This window comes from Strigops habroptila, chromosome 1, assembly GCF_004027225.2.
Source record: "Strigops habroptila isolate Jane chromosome 1, bStrHab1.2.pri, whole genome shotgun sequence".
Lineage (NCBI taxonomy): Eukaryota > Metazoa > Chordata > Aves > Psittaciformes > Psittacidae > Strigops > Strigops habroptila.
This window is the reverse complement of record NC_044277.2, coordinates 61,458,445-61,486,158: the sequence shown is the minus strand read 5'-3', so window position 1 is coordinate 61,486,158 and position 27,714 is coordinate 61,458,445. Positions and strand designations below refer to the sequence as shown.

The following is a 27,714-nucleotide window of genomic DNA, read 5'->3' as shown; positions in this document are numbered from 1 at the left end:
GAGGGCTGGGAAAGAGAGTACAAATAATAAGCAGCAGAGCATAGCAGATGTATCATGCTGGTGTATGAAGAGACAGACAGGAAACAACTTAAAAATAAAGTATTTTAAGAAGTCAGTGGAATTGTGCATTTGACAGTTTGCTTTAATCAAAGTAAACTGCTCTGAAGTGTATACATGTGTTCTGAGCAGATTACTCATCGTAACTATTTGAAAACCATTAGTTGGCAGCTATTTCCCAGCTGATATAGAGCTGATGTAGATTCCCAGTTGAAGGTGACAAGAAAACACACCCAAATTCTTTAGTTTTTCCTTCTCATTTTATCATTAGCAATAACTAAGTGGCATAAAAAATTAACAATAACTAAGTGTCTTAAAAACAATTTGTGATTTATTTTCATCAAGAAAAGCTTGTCAGGCCAGCGCAAAGGCTGTTCATCCAGCTCATAGTGGGACGATAAAGAGTTAGGCATACAACTTGCCCATCACAAAAGGAAAATAATGAAAGCTTACCCACCTTCAGCTGTTGGGAAAGCAGAATTCTACAAGTTGGGAAAGCTCACATGCTTTATCATGGAAATGATCACATTATTCAGGTGTGGCTAGTGGCAGTAACTGTGCCACTACACTGGCAGACACACCACTTGTGTGAACTCGTAGCTTGGTAATCATCAGCCTCCTACCCCGCTTCTGAAAGAAACACTCTTCTGAACAGTAAAAAGAAAAGCTCCCCATGGAAGCATTACAATGCAAGCAAATCAGGGGCTGTATTTCAGTAGCTCTATTCTTACACACCTTACAGCAGAACTTGTCTTATTTTACTAACATCCAAGCTGCCAAGAACTGATGTTGATATTTAGATAACTGTATCAAAGTATAGATAAATATTACATGCAATCACTCTGTTTCTTCCAAGTGCCAGTGTTCTCAGTGCCACTGGCACACATATAAAAACTTGAACCATATTCTGTACTTTACTACCCAAATCCAATATTCAGCCTCTTTGGGATATCCTCCCTGGCTGGGTGTCTCCAAAAGCTGTTCTAGCCAAATAGTGAGGTATCAGCTCCTTACGCCTCTCAAAATGCTGTTCAGAACAGCTACTGCTTTTACACACGCATTTTCAAGCCAGCTGGTCGCAAATGCTAAATGCTATAAAGAAACAGTTAAGCTGATTATTTGTTTTTAAATGATTCCTGGTTTAACTACAGGAAAAGTCTCAAGGCAAAAGATGTAGGAAGTGACATCTTGCAGACAGAGCATGCGAATCTGGAAGTCCATGCTGGCTTCCTTTTTAAAACCAGTGGGATTTGGGTTGGTTTTTTTTTCCGGTTCTTTCCCCATCTTTCCCATAGGAGTTTATAACTTCTTGTGCGTTCTCCCTTTCTCTGCTTTTTGAATTGTAATAAAGCTTTCCGTTTGTGAGTAGATAGAATCTGGAAGGAACCTCAGTGATATGAAGACTGCAATCTCAGAACCGTTAGACCCCCTCCTGCAAGCTAACAAAGCAACCGACCACAGAGTTGCAAGTTATGTGCAATGTGAGCCCAAACAGACCCAGACTTCATCTGCATATGACAAGAACCCTGTTCAGGCCCTTCTATCCCCAACTCTGCCCCAGGGCTCTTCACCGAAGCGCACCACTTCTGGTATTCATGCATTGGATCAGCTCACAAAGCCCATCTGCGTGCACTGTAGCCAAGCACCACATTCAAGAGGACACAGATTCATTCACTGCATTGAATAACAAGCATTCCCGGTTTATTTTAGGCTGCATGAAGGCTAGTAATATAAGCAAATCTTATGTTTTCCTTGAAACAGTACAAACACTAAGAGTCAGGAACCATGTCTCAGCAAGACAGCAGGAACCAGATCTGAATAACAGACAACACAATTACATGGCACAGAGTGCGAATGGGCTCTGCTTCGTAAGCCATGCCAGTCCACGTGAGCTGACACCGCCCCATCATGCGAGAGGGGTGCGAGGCCATGCACTGTAAGTGCACCTTACAGACATGGGGCCTCAGCAAGCTGCTTTTACAAACTTTCAGGCCTCAGCACTATCCAGAAATACCTCTAACAGCATCCCTCTCAGTAGGGATGCAACTACTCCTTGCTATTTCTGTGTGCAAGCAGCTACCCAGCAACACGCTGCCAACACATGCCTTATAGTGCCAGGAGATCTTTAAGGCAGGGAGTCCTGGTTTGCTGGAATTGCTCACTCCACACCAATTGCAAGAGAGCCACCTTGGAAGGGTATTGATCTGCAAGTGCTGGCAAGCAACCTTGCTAACCAGGCTTACGCTATCAGAGAAACAATTTCCTCTCAAGGCTGCTGCTGATGCACATACAGAAATATCTTCTTCACATGTCTCTCTTTCAGCTCTCCTGGGACATCCATATGGAATTAGTCTGTGACAGAAGCAATAACATTGCTGAAAACAGATGGAGCTAGTGACCGATTTTCCATGATAAGCACAACACACCCATAAACCAGACCAACAAGACTCAAGAGCATGCTACCCACACACTGTATGACACCCATGAGGGTAGAAAGACATCTGCACCACACTCTGCAGTTCCGGTACTTCCTCATGATGCAATATGGCTCTGCAAGCACGGGATGCAACTGGTGGAAGGGTGTGGAACATAGCCACCGCTTACCAACTGAACCTGGACCAATCGAGCTACAGTGCTGAAAAAACCTCTTGGGGAAATACTGCCTTAGTCCAGGCATCCAGAGGTAGGACAAGTCAGCTGCAAGGATGCTCTCCACATGGTCTGGGGTTCAACACTGGTGAAGCCCACTGTTAGACAGGGCCTTGTGCACACCTCCAACACCCCCCTTCCTCTTGCTCTCCACCAGTATGCACTGCCCAGAGCCAAGGCAGATGACACGTACCCTTGCGGAGGGTCATCTGAGCAGAGGAAGCCAAGTTTGTTGTGGCAAGCTGTTTCCTGTGATCTACAACCCATGAGTTGGCTCGTGTGGCCAGCTCCTTCTGGGAATGTTTCAGAGAGAGGAGGTGGATTTCTGAGGTACTGCCAAGCCACTTTGCCCACAGCAGCACATGTTCAATCACAACGGATACCCAGTCTGCAGCTTCTCCCAACGCTCCCCCTGTCCTCTCCATCACCTCTGGATGACATGGCATGCCCAAGATGAACTTAAATACCTCCCCCTACCCCTGAGTGCTCTGCAGTATACAGTAATGAGCAACCTCTAACATAGAACCTGTATTACAACCCACCAGGTACTTCTTTATAACACCTTGTAAATTGACTGGGAAACTCTGCTATGGTATGATAGCCAAACAGATCAAGGAAGAAGAAATTAAATCCTGCTTAAAGTGAAATACAGGGGGCTAGCTGAGACCTTCAGGGCAGCCTGCAGACAGCTCTTCTATTCCCCTCTTTCAGTGCAAGGCATGTCAATGCACCAAACTCTACACTGTGACAAGAGCTGCCAGGCAATGCTGTCACAGGGCCTTTGAAATCAGTCAAAAGAACAGGGATGGGGAAATTCAGCAATACTCTCACCTCTGCATCCACAAGCAAAAGGCAAGAGACCTGAACAGCGAACATAAGACTAAAGTTAAATAAAAAGTTTCCTGTTTTTCACAGTCATTGCCCAGTGCAAGCACAGATACCTTGAAAAGGTCAGAAAGGCACCAGCCACACAATTGCTGAAATCAGCTAACACAAAGAAGAATCTGATGTGCCTCTGGGCTTGGTCTGTTTACACAAGAAGAGGTGATAGCCAGATCTAGTGAAAATCATGACCAGAATTAGCATTTTCAGTCACCCTTGCAAATGTTAAACTCACTAGCAAATCCTCAGCAGCACTGTTTGGCCTCAATTACTGTCTGTCCAGAGGAAACTCTTGGGATACAACCTTCCAGGTACAGCAAGCTGATAAATGGAGGCAACATGTGGTTACCCACATAGAAAAGTAACTGCCTCATGAAGGAACCTAACGGAAAAGCAACTTTCAACCATAGTACTGACTGTAGGACCCAAGTTCAGTTTAACACAGGAAACAAGGATCTCACATTTTGTGAGAGGTACAGGTAAAACCCACCATGAAGAGGTCATCTGTAGCTTTACAGACTATACAGGCTTGTGGAGTGATCTGGTACAAGGGCTTGACGCATAAATGTTAAATTACGCTTAGCCCCTGTAGGCTACCTTCTCCTCTCTCTACAACTTGGACAGAAGTTTTAGAAGCAACAAGTATATTGCACAAGTGACCAGTGCACTTTTAATTGATAGAGGAGCAATTGAGGCATAGCAGATACTGTCACTCCTCCTGCTGTTGATACTCTTTGTCTCAGCTAAGAATTGCTCTGAAACCAGAATTTTTAAAACATCTTATTGCACGCTGTTCTTCAAATGTACTACACTTCCCCCTTACAAGTGATAAGGCACAATAGAACTTTGCAGCTCCAAGGAATGCAAGCTTAGGGAACTTTTTTTTTTTCCTTGTTACTAGCCCCAAAAACACTACCTCTGGACTTATTTATGGGCTCTATTATAAAGCATCTGTTTATCCATTCATTCATTCATTCAGATTCTTGCAGTTTGGGGGAAATTCTTTCTGAAACTTTATGGTTTTCTGGTTAACACAATGTGTTTTTTCCTCCCCTTTTTTACTCTTGCCAGCTGCCTCTAAAACTAGACCTTAGTAAGTACTTAAATGCAAAAATGTAAGGATTGCATTATTTTGTAAACAAAATCACTGCATCTACCAAATTGCTTGGAGGAATTAACATGAAGCAGCAATAAAGCAGGCTAACAAAGCCAACCAACCGGTTGCCATCAGTGTCCAACCCGAGGTCATAACTGACAGACCTCCTCTTATCGCACCGCAGTGGCATTCAGGGATGAGGAAAACAGCTTTAGGCCTTTCCAAATCCTCAGCCAGTACCTCAGCGTTAAAGGAAACTGTTGTGTTTACCTACAGCGGCTGAAGAGGCAGAAACGCCATCTCCAAGCTCACTGTGGCCAGTGTCTGGGTAGCCTCACAGTGCCCTCGCCATGCAAAGATGGTGCCTTCAACCAACTCTGCTGGATTCCAGCTCTCCAGCTTCCACAGGCAGTACATAATTTCTTATTCATATCAAAATCCAAAGTAGATAAATGTTCTCCTTCCAAATTTCACAATGTTTATTGTTTTTTTAAATGCTCAACTCCTCTATTATTTCTAATGCAAAGGGATAATCAGAGAAGAAAACTAATTGGTGTGAGACCCACAGTAACAGACAGTTTTTCCTCACTAATTACTATTTCCATATCTGCTCTGTCACTGCTGCTCCACCCCACTGATGCCAATGTTCTCCAAGCCTTCTTCTAGCACTTGGGAGTAAAACAGGCACTAGCACCTGTGTGCTCTTACTCAACACACACTCCCATGCCCAGTGAGCAATAGTCTTGCAGAGCAATAAGAAAGCTAAGGCAAATAGTAGAAAGCCAAGAGCTGAAAGGAAGAAAAAGCAATAAACAGGAGAAAGAAGTGGAATACAAAAAAATACAAGAAAATGGGGTAGAGGAGGGTGGGAGAGGCAGGGTGGGAAGAGATAAGTGGTGTAGATCTTGTTCCTATGAAGTTTTTAGAGGTTACTTAATGTCAGCATATGGCAGGGGACTGAAGAGCAAGAACAACAGCAAAGTTTTCTAGGTTAATAGTTTCCTTAATATTCCCACAGGATTCTTTGCTACTCTAAACATAGCACAAAGGAAAAAATAAGATTCGAGTAGATCATCATCAGGGGCAGGTCAAAGAAGAGTTCTTTCAACCTCCCCCAAGCCGCTTTCTCTCTTGGAGTTGAAAAATATCCAGAGTTCTTACACAGTATTAATGTCGACACATTTAAACTTGGAGGGTGCAATCCCAACACCACAGGCACTCTGAAGACAAAAAAGGAGCTTTCAGTCACTTAAAAATTGTTTAAGAATTGTATTTTGAGTTAATTTTTCAATGCCTACTACAAACACCTAGCAGAAACATCTTTCACTGCATGCTTGCTTTCTGTGCAAGAGTCTACCAATTAAGGTTTTTTAAGCCCTTTAATGTTCTTAAGTAATTTAGAGTACTCTGCTAAATTTCTGAAGGCCTGAATGTTGAGTTAATGTTCGTATTTGCATTGTGCCATCTACCCTCCACCCATTACATGAAAGCTACTTTGAGCTTCTGAGGTCACTTTAGGTAAAATCCAGTGTCAAAGAAGAGACTGTCAAGTGCATTTCATTATTATCTGCACATTGTACTTGTTTCCATCACTTACAGAAGGGAAATGACAAGCAGGCACAACAGGAAAAAAACCTGAGCCATGAGCAGGAAACAGAATCTCTTGTTTTGACTACTAAGGTAAGGAAAGATAAATAGTGGAAAATTCCCCTCACATGGACCTTAACAGAGGTAGATCATTTGCCAGGTCTTCTCCACCACTGTTTTTATATGGCCTAGCCACCTGTTAGAGCAGCTTCACTATCCTAAATAAAAAAAGTCAGACAAAGGAAGGAAACAACAAATAGTTTTGCTTGAGACTATCTTTAAGTAGACATAGTTGGGGGGTTCTTCTATTTTGCTTTTTTAAGTAGTGCCAGAGCAGCAATCTGCAACTGTAAGAGAACAAACAGGAGTCTAAAGGGAGAGAAAACAGTGTTTATTGGCTTGTTCTTATGTGGGTTACCAGCTAAAGCTAAGCACAGAGTTGAGCAGAGGCTTCTGTTAAAGGCTGCACAAGTTCCCACTGTAAACAAGTGTCTTTAGTCTAAATTCAGCAGAACATGTGGTGCTGGTACCAGCCTGAAGCAATTTTTAAGCATCATCAACTGTTAAAGTTTATTTTTTTTTTGCTATTAATGTATTTGGTTATGTGTATTTATTATTAAGTTATTAAACTTCAAAATTGAACCCAAATCCCATGTGGCTCTAACACAGAAGTGCAATATATGTTTGCTGTCAGTGACAGAGCAGCAGCAGCCGCGCATCTTTGCCAGGCTTGTTCCATGCTTAGTAAACACTGCAACTACTAATATTTATGCGGTGCATATTTCTGCTACAGTTCCCACTATCAGTTATTGACTGATTCTACAAAGGCTATCTTAGGCTATGCTATTTCTACACACTTTCCCCTCCCTTCACTGAAAATTCTTGCTTAATTTCAACCAGAACAATTGGTAAACATTGATGAAAATCAAGTATCCTCATACTCTAAAAAGAGAATTTTCAAGAAGGAGAGAAGCAACCTCACGCTGGTCTGCTTAGCCACAAGGTATCACTAACCACGCCAGCAACAAAATCCAAGGCTGTTTGTGCTTATGCTTGACAAGCCAGATAAAATGTAATGTTTTTAAAATTACTTAATAAAGTAGTTGAAAGATAATAATTAACCAGTCTCATCATTTGCACATGAAAGGTGGAGCACAGAAGTTACAGTAATTTGTTGCCAGACTTCCCTGGAACAAACAGCTGCATTTTACTTATCTTCAGATATCAAAAGGCTTGAATGGGACAAAGATTACTTGGCTTGACAAGAATTCAAAGACCCCTCCAGCTCAAAAGCAGAGATATTTCTGACGAAAATTGGGAAAGGATTTAATTTAAGCCTAACAGCAATTCTTATTATACTAGCATGAAATCTACCACCATCCTCTAATCTTGTCAAAGCTAAGACACAATGCTTTGCCTCCTTTCCAAATACAGTGGCATCACATATTTCCAAAGGCTACAGGCAGCCAAGTTCTTCCTCCCAGGAAGCAGAGGCTTCATGGCAGTGTTTAGTCACTTTGAATCTGCTGCATTCCTGCCCATCCCATGCTAGCTCTTCACCCAAACACTAAGTTTTCTGCCAAAGTGCTGGATTGGAGAGCTCAGCCGCTGGGTAATAACACCAGTGCCAGGGCAGAGGAGACAGGGTAGCAGCCTTTGGACATCCTGCCCAGCAGCAGAACCACATCCTCTAGTGACCACAGAGCTGCTCTGTGTGCCAGAAGAGTTTCTTCTCCCTGCCTTCCTTCCCCCCCATTCCCCTCTTGTACAGGATCAGATAGTGAGGACCTCAAGTCACCTTCTCTGCACTCTTATCTCACTTTTATTCCCTTAGACTCATATAAGGCTATTACGAAAATCTGCACAGCTCAATCAAAAGCAGTTCAGTATTTTCCCTCAACACATGCCACTTTATTATTTAATGTATGAGAAGCCTTTAACAAGAGCAGTAAAATCACATCCTTCTTGTTTGGAAATACATTTTGAGAAAGTGAAGGCAATGCCTGTGCTGTAAAATAAACAGGAAGGTTACTGAAGAACCAAAAAGATGTGAAAGGCTTCAACTCAAACTTTTCCAACTGTACGCACTCTAGAAGGCAGAGCAGAGAGTTAAAGGTAGCTGGAAACAGGTTTCATTTTAGTTGCTGCCTCAAAGCCAGTTTTTGTGTTTAACACATGTTGGTTAGACAGCCAACCACCATTCCTGGAGATTATCTGCTTAGAGTATGAAAGACAATAAAACAACCTACTATCAGTTTTTCAGTAAGATCTGGGCATGATTCCCATTAGCACATTTTTATTTTAAAACTGAGTGTGATTGCTCTGATTTTGTAATACAAGAAAGCTAAGCACAGATGTTCATACTTAGAGCAGAACAGAACTTTGCCAGGTAAATAGCAAATTGAGGAGTTATGAACTGCTTCTGAACATACAGAAATATGTTGCATGGCACAGCAGTTTAAATACATGAGTCACTGCATGCAGTTGAGGAAAAACAGCATCTTCCAATCTGTAATTTAATGTAAATTAAACCAAGCCAAATCCAAAACCCAACCAGGTAAATGCACTTTTTTCCCTGCTGATTTTGGACCAAGCGTTAAAGTGAGAACTGATGGTAGGCTGCAGCTCTAACCGCTCAAGGAGAAAAGCAACAACTGGTGTTCAGCACTGGTTTACTGTTAAAGTAATGGACTATTAAAATACAACTATAAAAGAAGTTTTTTTTCTTTCTGAAAAGTTTCTGAAGATGGTACTTGATGGCTTTTTACACAGTACCAGTCTTCCAGACCAGAAAATGCAAAACAATACACGTATCAGAAGACATCAGCCTTCTACAGCACCAGGCCTCCTCAATTAACAGCTACAGTTCATTTGTGGCATTTACTAAATCATTACGTAAGGCCCTGCTCCAGTTAGCTGTAGAAAGGGGTTTAGGCTTATTTGCTGTTAGAATGCTCTTTGGCTTCTTCAGATTTTTTGCCTTTTATGTTCCTGCAAGAAGCGCGATTATCTGACAAAGATACACGGAAATATAGATCCAGCATCTGACACTTCACCTGTACTCCTATTAGTAGGACACTCACTATGAAACCATTTAAAGTTTTGATTTTATGGATGGAAAGATTATGAATTTGATCTAGAACCTGCTTTAGGATTGACCAAGTACCCCCATATTCATTAATTGACTGTATTATTATGGAAATTGCTTAAAAGCAATAGTGATACAACTGCTGGCTCACAGGAACAGCAGCTGTGCTCACCTAACAGCCACATGCACAATCACAGTCCCTACTGGCATATGTCTTGTCAAGACTGCCTGAGTATTTAAGTAAGTTTGTTATTTCTCCAAACCCCAACTCCTTTAAGTTTTCCTTGAGAATTAGTCTGCTGAGGGATACGTTTTCATCAACACTATGGATTTATAGGAACAAGACCACTTGCTGAAACTCAGGCAAAGCAAGCAGAGCTCCAAAGCCTCAAACCACCATCAGGACACACCTCCAGCTGTGATGGGGACAAAACAAAAGGGCTTCTCAGAAGAAGAGATCATTTGACCTCAGCCTGGGATCCAGATGTGGTAAGCAGCCTGTTAGGCCTCCTCTCTCATCTCCTCTGCTACTTGAGCTACAGCAGATTTTCTCTTAATGCAAAATCTATAAACCCTGAAGAGTGGTAGGATGTGAAGCTCTGGTCATCAGCAGCCTCCATCACTGCTCTCAGAATCATAATCATTAGTCTGGATTTATAGTGGTGTGCTCAGTTAGAATTAGAGCCAAATATCACTCCACTACCTATGCTTGTGGTACTTCAGCATCTTGGTCCTGGATCTGCCTCTCCCTCCAAGAGGTATTAAAGCAAGATTTGATAATAATATTGTTCCATTTAATCATGTAAGAAAAAATGTAATTGATTGACAGTATGTAACACTAACTCCTTTCAGTTTTTTCTGCTCTTTCTTTCTGGTTGAATTCAGAGCTTACACTTAAATATTTTTGCAGTATTCAAGAGATTTGTCTCAAATGCTGTAGCTTCAGTCAGACACAGAACAAATGGACCCTTGAAAAAATGAGTAAGTTCTTCCTTCATGCAAGTCTTGGCTATAGTACAAGAGTTCAGTTATTATGGAGCAAGTCAAACACATCCATAATTCCTTGCATTGTTTTAAGATCTTTGGGACATCCGTTCCTTCCCCAGCAGCAGGCACCTTCAGTAGAGAGTTCTGGATGTCTGATATTAGAGCCAAGTGAATAAATTCTTGGGCTCAAAGCATCAGCTGATACAAATCACTACTGTGCTAATGAAGTCAAAAGAGCCACATCAGCTTACAACACACAACACAACCCATACTTGCAGCCTGGGAAAACACGTCAAAGGAAAACTGCCTTTTCTTTTTATAGCCTGGTTCTCTAATTATGATTTCTGTCTGCATTGTAATTTGGTATTGAAGAAAAAGAAGAAAAGCACCACATACTTTCAGCAGATGGATCACTATGAGCTATAAAAGCTTGCTATAGCTGAGTTTACTCAAACGTAACCTGCAAACATTCCAGAGCCTTCAAGACCCCCAAAACTATAAACAGTAATTGTTGCAAGCACACTGGGAATGACAATCCAGGTCTTAATCAAAAAGCCTGGCTAATAAGCACTGACATCCCCTGCCTGGGGAGGGAACAGCTACTGTGATCCTGAAAAATCTGAGGCTCAGGATACTTGAACAAAAACGAGGAAGAGGAATAAAACAGCCATCCCATACCTACACACGAACCTGGAGCGCAAGAGTCCACACAGCGTGCACGTGGCTTGCCTCTGGGAAAAAGTGACGGAGCGCTTTTGATCTAAGAAGTGCAAGACTAAGCTCAGATGAAAAACAACTAGGCAAACAGAAATCAAACCAGCGAATTGTTGCTTGACTATTGTGCAAAGAGTAAGTTACCTATTTTGTCACTCTGGAAACAAACAGATAAGCTGTTTTAACATGATTGTATAATTTACTTGACAAGAGAAAGGATAACCCAGCTACAAATGGGGAAAACAGATAAAACGACTAATCATGCAGTTGATAAGCAGTTTGCTCTGCTAGAAAGAGACCTAAACTTCAACTATTCAGTCCTTCCATGCTTGCATGCTTTTGCCCAGATCTCTCAAATTGTCCCAATTATACAACACTACAAGAACAATTTTGAGCAGCCACCTCCTAGGACTTCTCCCACTGAAGGGCAGCGATCCTTGATCCAACAGCCTGGAGAGCCCATGCTCTCAATCTTCAAAGTCACAGAAGATGACTGTCCTCATGTTTTACTAGCACCCCTGCCAGCTTAATTTCCTGCTTCTGAAGTCAGAGTTCAGAGTGTGAGCTGAAGCATTGCCATTTCCCTGGATGGCACAAAGATTTCATGGTGCTAGTCGCCTTGTTCTCTAGTGCAGGTCTCCAACTTAAGGACCAGCATTGCTCCATCACCCCGGTCTGAAAACAGGGAAAACAGCAGGGGAGCAAAGGAAGAAGAGACAAATAAGATTTCAGTAACTCCTCTTATTGTTGAAGGGAAGAATTTCTAAATGCTGCTTCTTAGATAAGAAAATGGACATGATTGTTTGGGAGCACCCACAAGTATGATCTCAAATGTTAACCTCAGGAGTCCCTTATTAAAAGTGCCATTACTCAAAGGGACAGGCCAGAATTCACTGTTCCGTTCAGCTTTATAGAAGGAGCACAGGAGAATGTGCATTCGGAAAACTTTCAGGCTTTGCCACACATGAGGAGGCATGGGCCTATCTTCCCTCTTGTATGGGCTTCCTTACTTGTCAGCATGATTCTTTCCACTGAGTAACAGGTAAAAGAAAAGCATTTTAGAAAACACTTGTCCATTAAGGTTACATGTTATAAACCTCCACAACTAGCATACTTCTACTGAAGAGGAGGGAATATTTTTTTTACCCACATGTAGTCAAGAGTTTTCTCTCATTTGCTTACTTCTGTGATCAGCATTTTGGTGCCAACTCCCTGTCCCAACACAGAGTTAAGGGTACTCAGCAACTTCAGCAGTTTGCCCAAGCAGAGAAAGGAGAGCCACATTTTGAACAGGACTGATCCAGAGACATGAATGAACTCGAACTGATGCATGCATGACAAAGTCATGCAAGCGATTTCTCATGATCTGACCCACCATGAACATTCACAAGCCTTAACAGGCATTACAGGAAGCAGATTTAACAGGACTTGTCATCCACCTTTGCATTTTCCACTCTAGAAGGGAGAGCTAGCAACCCAAGTTCTTTCCCAGAGATTTCCACTCATCTGATGGACACACAAACAAAACTGCTCTAGATCCTCTTCTCCATTGCCTCCTTGAGCACTTATTCCCATCTAAAGGAAGGCAGCAGAAAACATGCTTGAATGGGCAGCGGCCACACAGCCCTGGATGTATCTGACGACACCGAATCAAACCACACACTATACCAGCTCATACCAACGAGCAGGCTGGAGCCTCCTGCTAAATCTTTATCAGTAAACACCCACACAGCAGGGAGTCCAGGCCAGAAGAGCTACATGACTGCTCAAAGCCTCAGATTGCCTCATTTCTGACTCTGTTACTAACAAGATTTTAATTCCAAACCCCCTGTGCCATAAATCACCACATGACTGAAAAAACACGGAGGTAGCGTTAACATAGTGTTAGGTTCCCGTGGGATTTAAGGAGCTCTGTGGGGAAGACACCTTGTTATAAAAAACAATCCTCATCTGAAGCAACTGCCAAACATAGTCTTTAAGGAGAAGGTTTCAGATATCCGCAAGGCTTGACAAGAATAACACACAGCCACTTAAACCTGATGTCATCTTGACATTTAGGCAATTCTGCCCAAGGTTTGCTTGATGATTCAAAATGGGAAGATTCAACACTCCTTAGTGTAAGGACAGAGGGGAGAATCATCATTTGTCTGTCTGCCAGGTCAACAGTCAAACAAGATCTCATTTGTGACAGATTTGTGATCTCTTTTTTCTTTTAATAACTGCGTACCTGTGTCCATTCACACAGTATACAGGCATGAATCACTTGGGTATGACACTGACTATCACGACAGATAGATTTCTACATGGAAGTATTAGGATCCCCTCATCGTCCTCACAGTTTCCTCAAACAAGTGGAGTGGTGCAGGTGGCATGCTAATGTGATGACACATTACCAGCAGCACAAGTTACACTCCCCTTGGAAAATAAGAGGCTCATGATGATTTTCAACATGTTATCCTTCAAACACCTAACAGGCAGCAATGCAGTTCCTCTACTTGCCCTGAAGTCATGCCATTCCTGCAAATGGTAATGAAGTGCATGAGTGAGAGTCCTGAGGAGTGAGAGGGCTCCTGGGTCCCTCTTACATATTTTCAGCCTCTAAATAGGGGCCACAAATCCACTCCTCACCTTCCCTCAGAACACTGAGGCACTAAAATGAAACTGCATCTTACCTTGTCTTTGTATAAAAACCCTGAGCAGCGGATGAGCACTTGAAACAGCCTTGAAGAAGTTGTCATCATTATTAATGGGGAGAAGATCTCCATGTACATCAGCATATCCAATCATCACTTCCAGGTTGGCTATATGATGAATGTGAAGAATTAGTTTGTAGAAGTCTTCAAACTTTCCTGGCTTGTAGCGATCCAGGGAGAATCTTCTGAACTCTGCCCCAAACTGCAAGAGAAAACAAACAGAACATCTGCTGTCAAATGTCACCACAGTCCAATGTTCTAGCTTGGCATTTGAACATGGTCTGCATCACCTCTCTCTTTCTATGATGAATATCATCACGTATTGGTGCTTTCAAATCTACAAATGGCCTTTTAGGTCCTCATATTAGAACACAACCAAGACACCACCTTGTTTGACAATAGATATGCTAAAGTGTGTCATCCTAAAAGAAAGTGTATTTTTTAAGCATTAAGTTTTATTTAAATCCTCTAGAGGATAATTGCATTTGTAGGATTTAACTTCGAAGCTCCATCATTCATTATCATCTTGGGTATCCACAGAACCATTCTTCTCCGAAGCAGAAGTGTTAGTTCACTCTACCTCTTTCAAAAGAAGTTACTCAGCTATTCAAGCAACCTTATAAAAATTCTTTGCACGTTTCCCATCAATACTACTGGGATCCCAACCACAAGACCTTTAAAGAAGTGTGGTATGTGAGTGCACAGCTTGTTACTAGGAAATACACGCACTCTACATGCCTCCTGAATTTCCCGGTAATCCATACAAGAGGAGGAAAGCTCTTATTCCAAGTTAGTTTTCACGGGTTTAGTTTTTCTGTCACTCCACTGGGTTTTATTTTTGAAGCTTTACAGACCACTGAGTGGCTGTTAAAATTAAAAAAAAAAAAAAAAAAAGAAAAAAAAAACAAAAAAAAAAAAAAAAAAAAAAAAAGAGGGTTTGATTTGGCACAAGACAACTGAAAGTGTTAAAAATCCATTAAGTTGTTTTAAACAAGTCAGAAAGTGACTGAGAAAAATATTTCAATGGACCTTCTTTGTGATATTAGAAACCAAATAGGCTATTAAGAACAGGACAGGAAAAAAATAGTTTCTCTATTTAAGGAAATTAAGACAGTGAAAATAGGCATCTAGTTAAACTAAGGAGCTTAAATCATCTTTCTGCTAGACTTAACTTCATAACTCAGACTGTATAGTACTAGTAAACTACTGTTCATCAACTGAACCTCCCAAACCACGCTAACTCACTCCTGAAAACAAGGAACCACATCTGCAAATCCAAGAACAAGGAAGGCTGTGACTAGGATCTCATGGAAGTTCACATTTGCAAAGTCAGTCAATACAGGGCAAGAAACCAAAGACAAAACACTAACAAGCAGACAAAGGACTTAAAAAAGGGAGAATTTTCTGAATTTTCTGTAGATAAATTCTTCCTCAAAATGGAGAATTACTTGCTTAGAGGTTCCCAGATGTTAAATCAACTATACATGCAAGCCACTCTTTTGCTGAGACTAACAAAAGTATGAATCATCACCATAATAATCTTCAAGGAAAGAAAAAAACCAACAACCAAAAAACATCAAACCAACCCTACTGGCTTTGGGTGCAAGCATGTTCTCAAATTACTTCCGCAGTTATGAAAATCCCACTCTTCAGCATCAAAGCCTAGTTATGATCATCTGAAAGCTTGTTTAGTCAAATTATGCTGCTTGTTTGTAATATTAACTGCTAGTTCCAGTTTGGATTTCAATTCAGAATGCCCATCCAAATGCACAAAAGCCGAACAAACCACAGCTGGTTCCAATGGAGGAGAAACAGTCCTCCTTTGTCCTCCACCCTTGCTCCTCTCCAGAAAAATCCAAGAGACAACTAACTTCTGTTGACACATTTCAAACTGGAAAAAAAAAGATTAAGTCTTTTTATTTAAAGAGTACTTTGAAGTTTTCTTTTTCCTCGATTCCAACAAGAAGCAACCATCTTCAAGTGACAAGTTTAACATTTCTATGGTAAACGAAAGGTGCAGGAACAAGATCTTCATAGGCCTTGTTTAGAGCCGCTCTGCACACCTGAACAGGAATAAAGGATTCCCTTAGCCAAAACCACACCGGACCAGGGAATTCAGATGCCAATCCCAGTAACCACTTGTTTACTGGACAGACAACTTGTTTAGGACCACTGGCATGCATGGTACTTGCAAGGAAGCGGATGCCGTGCAGTCTCACCCCAGCCAGCGCAACACACATCCCTTCCTAAACACCCACCCCGCATGGTCTGCTGGGGAGCACATTGGTCCTGCTCTGCCCGACACACACACCAAGGCACAGGCCAGCTCCCACGCTGGGGCATCATGCTCAGCAGGAAAGTAACATGGGAAGGAGAGAGGAAAGAAGCAAGGATGGTTATTTACACTTTGGTATGACCAGAAGTTCAGCTTAAGCTGCCCCATGAGAGGTGGATAGCTAGTGAAAAGGGCCAGGCCTCCCATCCTAACCTCTGTAGGCACAACACACACGATACTATCAGTGGAGCGTGACATGAGGGTAAACAGTCCTCCCACAGGGATGCAATTGCAGACTTGGGGTGCTGAGGTCTGATGCAAACACTGTACAGTCAAATCTACTGGTTCACAAGTGCAGCCTCAGGAAAGCCCAAGAGGGAATTTCCTTCACTTTGGAACAAATCAACGATAAACAAATGCAAGCAATTTCACTTGTGACTTTTTCCCTTTAAGGCAGGGAGCTAGAAGGTGATTCTGCAGAGGAGCAGGAGGAACAGAGAGTCTCTTCAAAAGTGATTTAAGCAGATAACAAGGATGATGGGGTTTTTTGTTTAAAGGTTAGTAATACTGTAGTAGTAGTTTAGCTGATTAATTCACCCTGTGCCTATGTACACACTCAGCAACCATTGTCAGCGGGTCTTTTCAGAAGAGGGGGTGAAAAAAAAAAAATGCTTCGGCTCATTCATCATCCCTAATGAGGCTGATAGAGAGTATCACAGTAATAATAGGTTCTGCAGTACCACACAGCTTGGAGACTGGGTGCTCTGCATTGTATTCAGCCAGGTAATATCCACCACCTATCTTCCAGAAACTACAAATTCTGAGGGCTTTGCAAAGATAGCCAAGATGACTATCTGCTTTTCTTAGCTACAAAGAAAGTTCATCTTTAGGATATCCCTCCACAGAAAGAGACACAAGGACTAGTGTCTGCCAGCAGAGTCTCTGCTAGAACAATACTGTATTACACTGTTTGATAAACTAGTGGTTTTAACAAGCAGATCAGTCTTCCATAATGAAGTAAATTATTCTGACCTATTCATCTAATGCAAATACTGCATCTACTATTGCAGAAGTCAGAGGACAGGAAGGCCTAAGAGAACTTGAAAGAATTTAGTCTGACAGAGCTAATCATGACTGGAAAAAAAAAACCAAACAAGAAAGTAGAAAGAATTGTACATTTTGTTCAAAAACAATAAGCTCTGTCCCAAGATCCTCTGAAGTATCAGCCAGCCACTGTACTTGCTGTCTGCAGCTAGGTGAGAAAAAGCACCCACCAAAATACTGTACAATAAGCAGGAACCCTGAGCAAAACACAGATTCCATGAAAAATTAGCAAAAAAAGAAAAGAAAAAGCACAGTGTTCTGATAAAACCTGGTTAAAAAAGAAGAAAGTCACAGCCAGCTGACCGAAACTTACATAGGCTGACCGAGAGCAAGCAATGATTTCTTTCTCTGGCTAGGGGGGCAAGAGGTCAGAGGAGAGGAGGGAGAGGAGGGATTTTGATGTTTGTTTACTTGGAGGGCTGTTATTCTGTGAAATGAAATAGAAGAGTTATTTGCAAGCAAAAAAGACTAACTTTTTCTCTTCAAATTTAAAGTTTCAAAAAGTTTACATAGTCAAAAATGAAGCCCTATGTTTATGAGGTGCCATCCCTCTAGTTTATTGCTGGCTTTGAGTTCAGGCTATTGTAATGAGAAGACATCAAAGAGCAACATTTAGCAATAAACATGAATTACATTAGCCACTTCTCCCATGAAGTAAAAATCAGGAATAGAAAGAAAAACACTCTCATCCCTGCACAGACTGTAATTTCTTGCCTCAGAGCAGCTCTGCTCCATCCCAATGATGAAGCTGATGGGAAGCATGGGATTTCATCTTCTGCTCAGACCCCTGCTACTTCTTCCAAGAGACACTCACAGAGCAAGACGGCCTCTCTTCTACTTGCCTTTCATAGGAACCCCATCACAGGCACAATTTCACTACCTTCTCCCCTGAACTTTTTTCCTGATTGGCATTATGCCATACTCCTACCCTTCCCTCCTTGTATTCTCCCCTTTCACTTCCCCATAAAAATACAGCCATGCTTTAGTATCTTCAATCCTTAGAATAGTGTGTGTGTGTCCCAGAGAAACCAAGCGGTCCCCCTCTTCTTCACGCTCCTTGGACACAATGCTTCGTGACACTGATTATCAGAACAGCCTTTGCAAGCCCTCCAAACCTCTCCAGCAGTCTGTGAGGCTCAGCCCATGAAAACAATTTTCTCTCTTCTGCACCTACTCAGAAGACAGATTCAGCTTCTTTGTTCCCATCACTCCTAGATCAACTTTGACTCATGAGACACACCACCCATGCAATCTCTTTATGATCTCTTCACCAATGCTCAGCTGCCAGCTCAAGGAAACTTATTTAAGGCTCAAGGGCAACTTTAAGCTATGCTTACCTCTTTCTCTGCTTTACCTACCTTCTTTCATTATTGGGCACAAGACCATTACAGGGCCTTCCCTAGCACCTGTAACTCCAGTACCACCCTTTCATCCAGGCAGCTGCAAACGTCTGTATGGTAATCACCCAGATCTTTTCTGCCCAGTATCTTAAATCCATGTACACCATTCAGCTACTCATCTGCTGATTCTTGATTCAGCAACTGAATCCCTTGACTCAACTGTCTGCTGCTCTGTCCTTTTCCCCAGCTTTCCCAAACACTATTATGCCTCACTACCATCCAACTATTTCTTAGTTGGTGATAGCTTGTGAAAACAGCTATCCACAAGAGTAATTCCCATCCTGTTCTTCTAAACTCACCACCCCTTTATTTGCTACCCCGGCTTCAGTAGCTCCTCTTCCATCAGGTCACCCACATAGCTGCTTTCTCCCTACCATGTCTCTCAATCAGTACTGCCTCAACTCTTTATATTTAAGCCCACGGTGCTGCTCTCCTTCAAGAAACAGTTGTTCACAGCAAAGTCTTTAAAATAGATCTTCGCCTTAAATGGCTGATCTGCCTTTCCAGAAGGCAAATCTCTTCCTTTTTAATTCCAGTCCCCTACATCTCTGGGTACAAACCAAAGTCTGTTTTTGCAAAGGATGTAGACCAAGCTGTTCCTGTATTTTTGAGAGAACACCAAGCACCACACACCCATCACATCACACAGCTTCAGCACACAGGTCAGGATGCATGCTTCCGTGGCATGTCACCATCAGTACAAGGGGGAAAGGAACATTTGGCTCTTTGTCACCCAGAGGGATAAAGGACCACTGAGGTCTGATCAACACTGCCAACAGCAGAAAAACCCATGAGCCCAGCTTCCTGCAGGAAGACCTGCACTAGTACAGGTCTCTACCAAGAGCAAACCACATTCTGAACATTTACTACGAGATACCCACACAGTTACAAGACACCTGCAACTAGTAAGGGCTCTGGCTGGTTGGAAACTTATTTAAGGCCATTTTAGTTTCCACCAGAGGTTTCCCCATGAGCTGAGAGCCAGCACCAGCTGCAGAGGAGTAACCCAGTGCACTCGCACAGCCCTAGCCAGACCTGATGGGGGACTGCGAACAACCACACAGGGCGGAAGCACCAGGGATGGCCCCAGGCCCTGTGGCCCTGGGGCTGCTGCACCACACCCTGACCCAGACACTTCTGCCTCCATTAACCTCAGGAATTTCCAATGGGAACAGGATTACATCTGCACTGGGAAATTTTGCCTTTACTTAGACGGAGGGAATGTCTCCAAAGATGCATTTCATCTTTAAGTTCTGGCCCAAGCCGAATAGGCAATTAGAGGCAAGCAATCAATCCCTGGAAGAGCATTTCTTGGTTACTAAAAGCTCAGATTAAGCATGTGCAGTGTCTTTCAAAAGGAATGATAAGGGCCTACCAAGGAAAGCATTATTAATTGCACCCCTGAAGAACTCCTTGGAGGGAGCTAGTCCTGCAGCCTGCCAGACAGAGCCTCCACAGGTATTTTAACCTCACACAAGAGACATTCCTTTATGAGTTGGCTGTAAACAACTTTTCAACTTTAAAGAGCACCTCAGAAAATTAAAGGTCCATTCATTGTTCTATGTCCTTTAAGACTGTTTCAGTGAGGTGAGACTAAAATTCTGAAGACTACTAACAAATGACAGACTGGTTGGCTGAAGTTCTAAGCAGATCGAAAATTCCCAAGTTACTAGGCTAACAAAGATTACGAAAGCAAACGTGCGAACCTGGAGGCAGGATCAAGAATAGGAGAGTATGGGAGATGCTGACACACAAGGTAGCAGCCCTGGCCTTCTGGTCGATGCATCATAGGGATATTGATAACCATTCAGGTAGCACAGTTATATCCAAGCCTGTTACGGTACACTTACTTTGGGAACATTGTCAGAGGAACTATCATCTTCCCATAACTAGATTTTGACTTTCTGTTAGTTTGTTTTGTTATGAAGGACCTAAGACTGTAACGTGAGCACCAGAGCTTATCCTCTTCCATCCCGTGGCTCTATGAAGCCAGGTAGCTCAAAGCACGTATCCTAGCCTTCCCCGTATCTCCTACAGGCACTCATAGTGCCAGAGTACAGGTCAGGGAAGATGGTTACACCGTGTTTGTGCTTATTGCAGCCATCACTTGAACAGAACTATCAGAAAATGACTTTGCGCTACCAACACCTTTCAGCCTCTCATCTGTGAAGGGCAGCAAACATGCACAGGACCAACTGCTGTGGCACAGCTGCATCATGGTAACTTGCTGAGCTGTGGTCACCTTCTCTCAAGTCACCTAGCCATTTAAAGACAGGCTTAAGCTTACTAGCTATAACCACTTCAGAAAGTCATCCTACTATGAAAAAACCAAAGATTTGTAACAACAGAGGAACAAGGAGTTTAGCAGATGCAATTTAGCACATCAGAATAAATACAATACCTGCTGTCAGAAGCCCAGCAAACTGGGAGGGAAAGGAACAGAGGCAAAATTTTAAGAGATTAATGTTTACAGTATCTTTCTCCTGACAGGTTTTGCAACAGTCCAAACCGTCTCAAGCTGCTATTGCTGTGGCATACTGTCTTCATTTGAGAGAGGGAAGCTCTGCGGTTTTCTGAGTCCATCACATATTTGGTTTGCATATAATGAAATATGTTTTGAAGCTCAAAACCAGAAGTTAAATCAGCTGGTACAGAGCTTTTCACTGCACTTATTTTAGTTTTATTCTAGGTATGACAAGTATGACCTTAACTTGGAAGAATCTAAAGTACTGCTTAAAACCTTAAAGCAGACTTGAAGTTTGTTTTAACATCCTGTAGGTTTAAGAAGAGTGATGCTTTCTGATCAATTCTGAAGCGTGCTACACATGGAAAACATTTCTTAAAACTTCAGAAGAACTGTAAGACTTCAGGGTTAGAGTGAAATCAAAGTACAAAAGGCTGGAAAACAACTTGTAGACCTCTCTGTTAACACCAGGCAGAGAAGAACCAGAACTTTAAAATCTCTTTACAAGTGACTGGTTTGCTCTTACGCTATTTCTAGTTTTAACGCTGTTTGATGTTATACTTTATACCTTTCAAATACACAATGCATGTACATATACTGTAGTAGCTAAACAGTCACACGGACATGCAATACTGCTAAGGTGTTTGAGCAGTATCGGCAACTTTTTTTCGGGGGAGGGGGATGATTTGAAAGGTTTAAAACCAGCTATCTTCATGTTACAGGCACAGATACACTCCTAGGAAGGGGAGATGACACATGAGCAGAACAACCAACCCACAAGCTGTTTAGATATTACATCAATCTAGCAGTTCTAGTGCTGAAGCACTGACTTCTACACTTGCCCCAGACCAAAACACATCATGTTATCTGCTAGTGACTTCCTAAGTGCACAGAGTACGGCTGATCCCAAACATGCTCTCTGTCTTCAAGAACTGTAACAGTATCATGTCTATACTCTGGGCACATCAGAAAATGATTGAAAATTTATTAAAAATCCATTTGCAGCATCCATCTGAACACCAGCATTTACTGGAACAAAGTCAAAACAGGGTGGGAAAAAAGAGCGAAAAAAATATGGTTATAGTTAACTGGTTATATTTATCTTAACGGGTTTGTTTATAGTAGTAGGATGTTAGCCACATTATTGTTAATTTGTAAATCAGTTTGTATTGCAAGAAAACATGACACTATTAATAAGGCAGAAATGTCACAGTCAGCACTTGGGTCAGGTTAGCTGCACTTTCATAATCCTCAGCCATTATCAAAAGTTCCATTGTCTGAGAGGGTTGGGCAACAACAAGGGTGGCTTATTCCCCCCTCCAAAGGACTGCATTTCGGGGAAACACGAGTGCATTTAGCCACTTTCGAAAACATGAAAATTAATTCTTGCTCGTATGCACAGCTTGCAGGAAATCATACAAGAGTAGCAGAAAAATACTTCTCTGCTGCTTTTAAGTCAGAAACATACACACACTTTCACAACCAATTCAAAGGGTACCATTTAAAGGCCTGAGGCAATCTTACACCTCTACTATTCCAGAATACCCAAGCCACTGGGAAAGAAATACACACTTGGGCTGATAGCTACCCTCCAGCATATACAGTTCAAGGATAAAAATTACCCAAAAAGAAAGTCTTTCAACTCAGAGAAGGACAAGAGAAGGTTGCCTACATGGAGCTGTAATTAAAGAAAAGTCTCACCATTAATGTAGGAATTCCTATTCTAAAAGTATTTGTTCTTCTCTAGGCTTACACTCACGGGGAAAGAGCCTTGCAATCTCTCTGTAAAGCTAAGCACAGAAAATGAAAAATAGGTGAAGAATCCTGCCTGTGGCCAGAAGATCCCAATCCAAACAAACAAACAAGCCTCACGCATTGCAGGCACTGGAGCTCTTGGTAAAAGGGAGAAGAGGGAGAGAAAGGGTCATCTGGAAACCTTTTTCAGAGATTAGAGGCAATTTCTTCAGAGGGGACAGATATTTCACTTGTCACCCGTTGAGGGAAAGGAGCCAGGGAGCATTAGGCACATGAGAATACACAGTTGTTTCAAGCCAGCAAGATAATGTGTTTTCAGATCCTGTCTAAAAGGGCTGAAACATTAATCCTGAGCTACACAGACAACACCTAGATAAGAACTGAACTTCTCATTTATTCTGTTGTAAAAGACAGGAGAAGAAGGATAAGGTGTAATTACAATTCAATTAATATTTTCCTATGACATGTGCCAATTTCTAAGCAGGCTTCTCTTTACCCTTCCTCTTTCCTATCTAGCAATAAGCTTTTAAGTGTTTTGATTGTAAGGCCAGCTCTCTGGGGAGGAGACAGAGGAAGAGAGGAAGCACAGAGCCTGACAGAAGGGGACTTCTTAAAGCAGAAGACTACAGCAATTTCCATCACTGCCATGTCTGAAAACAGAGGTGCGGACAGATGGCTGATGCGCTTTTTCCCTTCAGTATTTGCTGCAACACGGAGATCTGAGGTGCTTCCTTAGTTGCCTAGAGGAAAAACAACCTGACATACACCAAGAGATATTACACAGTGCCACAAAGCTCATTCTTCTGCAAAGACCTGTAGACAGAGAACATATCACTGCAAATGTTCCCACCACGTAGTCACAAGGCATTAAAATATCCACGGACACAAGCGTCAGGAGCTAAGCATGCTTCTGGGCCTCCAAGATGCTTCCCTGCTTTCCTTTCCCCCCTCCTGTTTTTAATAACCCTCTGATTATTAACACATCAGAATCTTAAAACTGAAACAAACCTGGGGATTGCCAGAGAAGTGTCTTACCCAGTATGGTACTAAGGAGCTGACAAACTCTCCTCTTCCAATAACCTAGGGCACAAACCAGCTTTCAAGAACTTTCATTTGAAGAATAGGAAAGAAATTCAGGAAATCTAGGAAAATCTTGGTCGGTTTTCACAGGAGCCATTTCTGAATCATGACTAACACAACACACCAGCTGTATGATGGTTCATCCTTAAGGAAGGTACAACCTGGTTATTGTAACAGAGGCAGGGATATCAAAAACCCAACACTTGCAGCCTATTGCCCATCTGACTCCCCACAGCTATTTTCTCCAGAGCTCCTTCACATCCAGCTCTATCTTCAGGAAAGGAGAAGAGCCATTTCGTGCTGTGGTGCAGAAGCAGCGCGCTCTCACACCCAGCTCCTCCGCTGAAAGGGATTCCACCTGCCCACAGCCCGCCACTTCCCCAGCCTTTGAAAAGGCACAAGAGAATCCCTTGATCGCGGGCCAGCAGCATGCCCTGGCGCAGAGGCTGACTGCACCCACCTCCGCTCACCTGGCAGCCTGCGCTCCCAGGCGATAGCTGCACAATCATGAGTTCTCAGACTCAACTTTCGAGTTCTCAGGCAAGTCCGGGCAGGCCTTACACTTACAAAACACAGGCAACTAAGTGTTTAAAAGGCTGACTACATATGGCTACCAAAAGCAGCACTATGGGATCTTTCTGTTTCCCCAGCCTTAGATAGTCCACCCATTAAAGACACGTAATGCAATCCATATATGTAGACGACTGGAGGACAACCCAGTGATCCACAGGGATGAGACAGACAGCATCATAACTGACCCTACAAGATTACCACTCTTTAGTAAGAGGTATAAGGTCTTCATACAGTATCTTGCCAGGTACCATTGGCCAGAGCTTTCTCACTGGATCTACTTCTAACTACTGAAGAGTAAGTCCATCAGAGGGAAACTACAAGCTTTACAGACAAAAGAAAACCATCTTGAAATGTCAGTACCAACCTCTGTTTGCCAACAGCCTGCTACATGAACAGTCTAGATGTTATTGTGCACAAGTCATGCTACCAGTAGAACCCCAGCAGCACACCCGTCACCAATCCATGCTGCACGTTAATGGATCATCACTGGGTGTAGGCCCTCAGCAGGAGATTTTAAGTCTCCTTCCAATGCAGTACAGTTCTCCAAAGCAACTTCTGGGCCATCAGCAGTGACAACCCTGAGCTACAGAAGGCCTCTAGTAAACCCCTCCCATTCACACAAGCTTATTTTCCTTTTCTCCAGAAATGTGCAGTCATTTGCACACTTACAACCTCCCTAAATCATTCTGTGTCTATACAACCACATGGAGTTCGCTTACAGGATTCCTGCAGCTGTAAAGGAGGCTATGAGGTGTAGGTTATAAGGTTGCTTTTTAATTGTTAATAGAGCAAAGTCAAGCTATAGCAATATTAAAAGTAGAAGAGAGAGGATGAACATACTAAAAAAAGTCTTATTCTGGTCAGGGTTTTAGTTTCAAGCTCAAACAGTGCATGGGGTACAACACAGCAATGAGAAAACAGGATCTGGGCCACAATGAATGTTGTGAGTGGGTTGTACCTTAGAACAGGTACAAACTGAACCAAAACTTTCCAGCAATGGAAGCAGGATAGAACTTCCAAGGCCAGCTGAGGCCATTTAAGTGGCAACAGGAGGTCAGCAAATGAGGGCCTCAACCCGCATTTCAGGTGCCACGTTTAGAAACAACTGGGAGAGCCCCTTGGATACAAGGTAGTTCTCCTACTGAAGCAGTCTCACCATCCCCAGGTCTATGTGTCGCTCAAAGGTGTTTGATCCAAATACAAATATTAACAGCAGCAAGGGACAAAAATAGGGCGCACCCGGCACCAAGTCCCAAAGTCATCACCTCCAACACCATCACAGCAGGTGACCCGGGCTGTGCACAATTCCAGGACATGCTAATGTTACTCCACACTCTTTTCAACTTAGGCACTGCCTACACGTTTTGTGTTACATGTATATAAACCACAGGCTTTCGGGGAGATTCCTCAGTTTTGCTTAAATGCGACTTACTTTTGCACACAAGGGTGGCAGGCAAGATTCTGACGTGCTGGTTCAACCAAGAGCAACCAGAGCCTCTTGAAGAGAGCTCAGCAAAACCAACCAAAGACACCGCAGGAACCGACATCGCCACTTTAAGCAGCCGAGCTCCGGCAGACGGCTGTTTCTGTGCACGACAGCCCTGCGGATCGCATCCCTTCCCCAACAGTACGCGGGTGCACTAGCTGAATGGCTCACGGCGGGTGCCGCCACCCCCGGGTACCACCTGGCTAAGCCGCCGCAGGAGGGTGAAGCTTCCCGCAGGCCTCGCTCTGCCTTCTCCGACTCGGATCAAGAGCCGGAATTCGGCGCTGCCAGACCCGGAGGGAGGGGAACCCTTCTCCCTCTCGCTCCTCCGCTCCCCTTGTCAAACCGCGCTTGAAGACCCGACCCACTACCGGGGAGACGGCCGAAGCAGCGGGGCGGCGTGCTCCGGCGGCTGCGGGGAGCAGAGGCACCCCCAGCCCAAGCCGCAGCCTTCCCGGCAGGCGAGGCGAGGCGCGGCGACCGGCGCTTTCCGAGCTGCCCCACAAAGTTACCACCAAAGTTCTCGCGGCGAAACAAAAGATCGAGCGGGAGCGGCGGCCGCGGGGCCCCCGGCGCCTGCCCGCCCCGGCCCCGGCGCCGCTCCGGGGGCGCTCGGGGAAGGGTCGCGCCGCCACCGCCTCATGCCGGGCAGGGTTGACTCGCCGGGGGCTGCGCCCGGAGCGGCGATCCCGCTTCTCGGCGAACTACCGCACCGCGGGGAGACGGCCGGAGGGCAAAGAGAGGAGTACGGGACGGACGAAAGGAGGGGGGTCCATTCATTTTCGGCGGCCGCGCTCACCTTGCTCTTCACTTCCACCGCGCTGCACTCCAGATACCGCAGTGTCTGAGATTTGTTGAAACTCCGGTTCATCTTCCCGGTCCCGCTGCTCTTTCTTCCCCGCTTCGCTCCCCGCCGCCTCACGCCCGCCGCGGGCCGCAGCGCCCACCGGGACGCGCCCCCCCCCGCCCCCGATCGGCCCCGCTGGCAGGCGGCACGCGGCGCCCCGCTCGCGCGACTTTGTGTGCGTATTCCCCCCCCTCCGCCGCCGCCTCCCCGCCTCCCCGCGCCAATAGAGAGCGGCCGCTCCGCTGCGCTCGCGCCCCGGCTCTCCCGCGGCACCCGCGCGCCCGTGGGCCACGCCCATCGCCGCCCCCCCCCCCAACGCCGCCGCCGATTGGCCGCGCCCCGCCTCAGCTCCGCCCCTCCGCCCCACGCGTGTGCGCGGCTCCGAGCGGCGCGCACGGAGCTTCCCTCCCCCCCCCCCCCCCCCCCGGCGGTGTCGGGCTGCGCTGGAGTGGAGCCGCCCTGTGCTGAGCGTGGTGGTGGTGCCAGGCCCCGGCACCTGCCCGGTCCCACAGGCCGGGAGCGGTCCCGCCACCCAAAATCACTTCCGATGCAGAAAGTACACCCAAAACAGCCGCCGGACCGCGGTGCGCTGGGGGTGCCCGTGGTGTTGTCGCGGAGACCTGCGCGAACTTTCCAGACGGCGCTGGTTGTTCGTAAAGAGCGTTGGGGTGTGAAAAGTGCTGCCGGTCGTTAATTTGAGACCACAAACCATCAGGTTTGGGAGGAGAGTTTCCACCACTCCCTCCTTAAAATAAATCGGTGGGTTGCCTCCCTCTGCTTGCAGCCCTTATTAATTAGGTAGGTTACTAATTTGGGAATCTCAAAGGAACTTACTTCTTTCCATCTTCTGCCAAGGACCTTTATAATTCTTTTAACAGACCTTTTCCCTTCAGTCAGTGTCTTTAGTCACTGAGAGCCTTTGACAGTGGTGTTTTTTCCTACACGGTCCTGCCCAAAACATCAGTCGTGATGTAAAG

At 44.1% G+C, this 27,714-nt stretch overlaps 1 protein-coding gene across 1 annotated transcript in view; it reads right to left on the bottom strand.

The window, feature by feature from the left end:
* Positions 1–26,993, bottom strand: part of PARD6G (par-6 family cell polarity regulator gamma) — a 64,826-nt gene extending 37,833 nt beyond the window's left edge. The window contains exons 1-2 of the mRNA XM_030491028.1: positions 26,690–26,993; positions 13,733–13,955 (exon numbers count right to left, since the gene is read on the bottom strand). Of these exons, the coding sequence (XP_030346888.1) occupies positions 13,733–13,955; positions 26,690–26,761 (295 nt within the window). The 5' untranslated portion in view covers positions 26,762–26,993. The remainder of the gene's footprint in view (positions 1–13,732; positions 13,956–26,689) is intronic.
* Between the last annotated feature and the right edge of the window lie 721 nt (positions 26,994–27,714).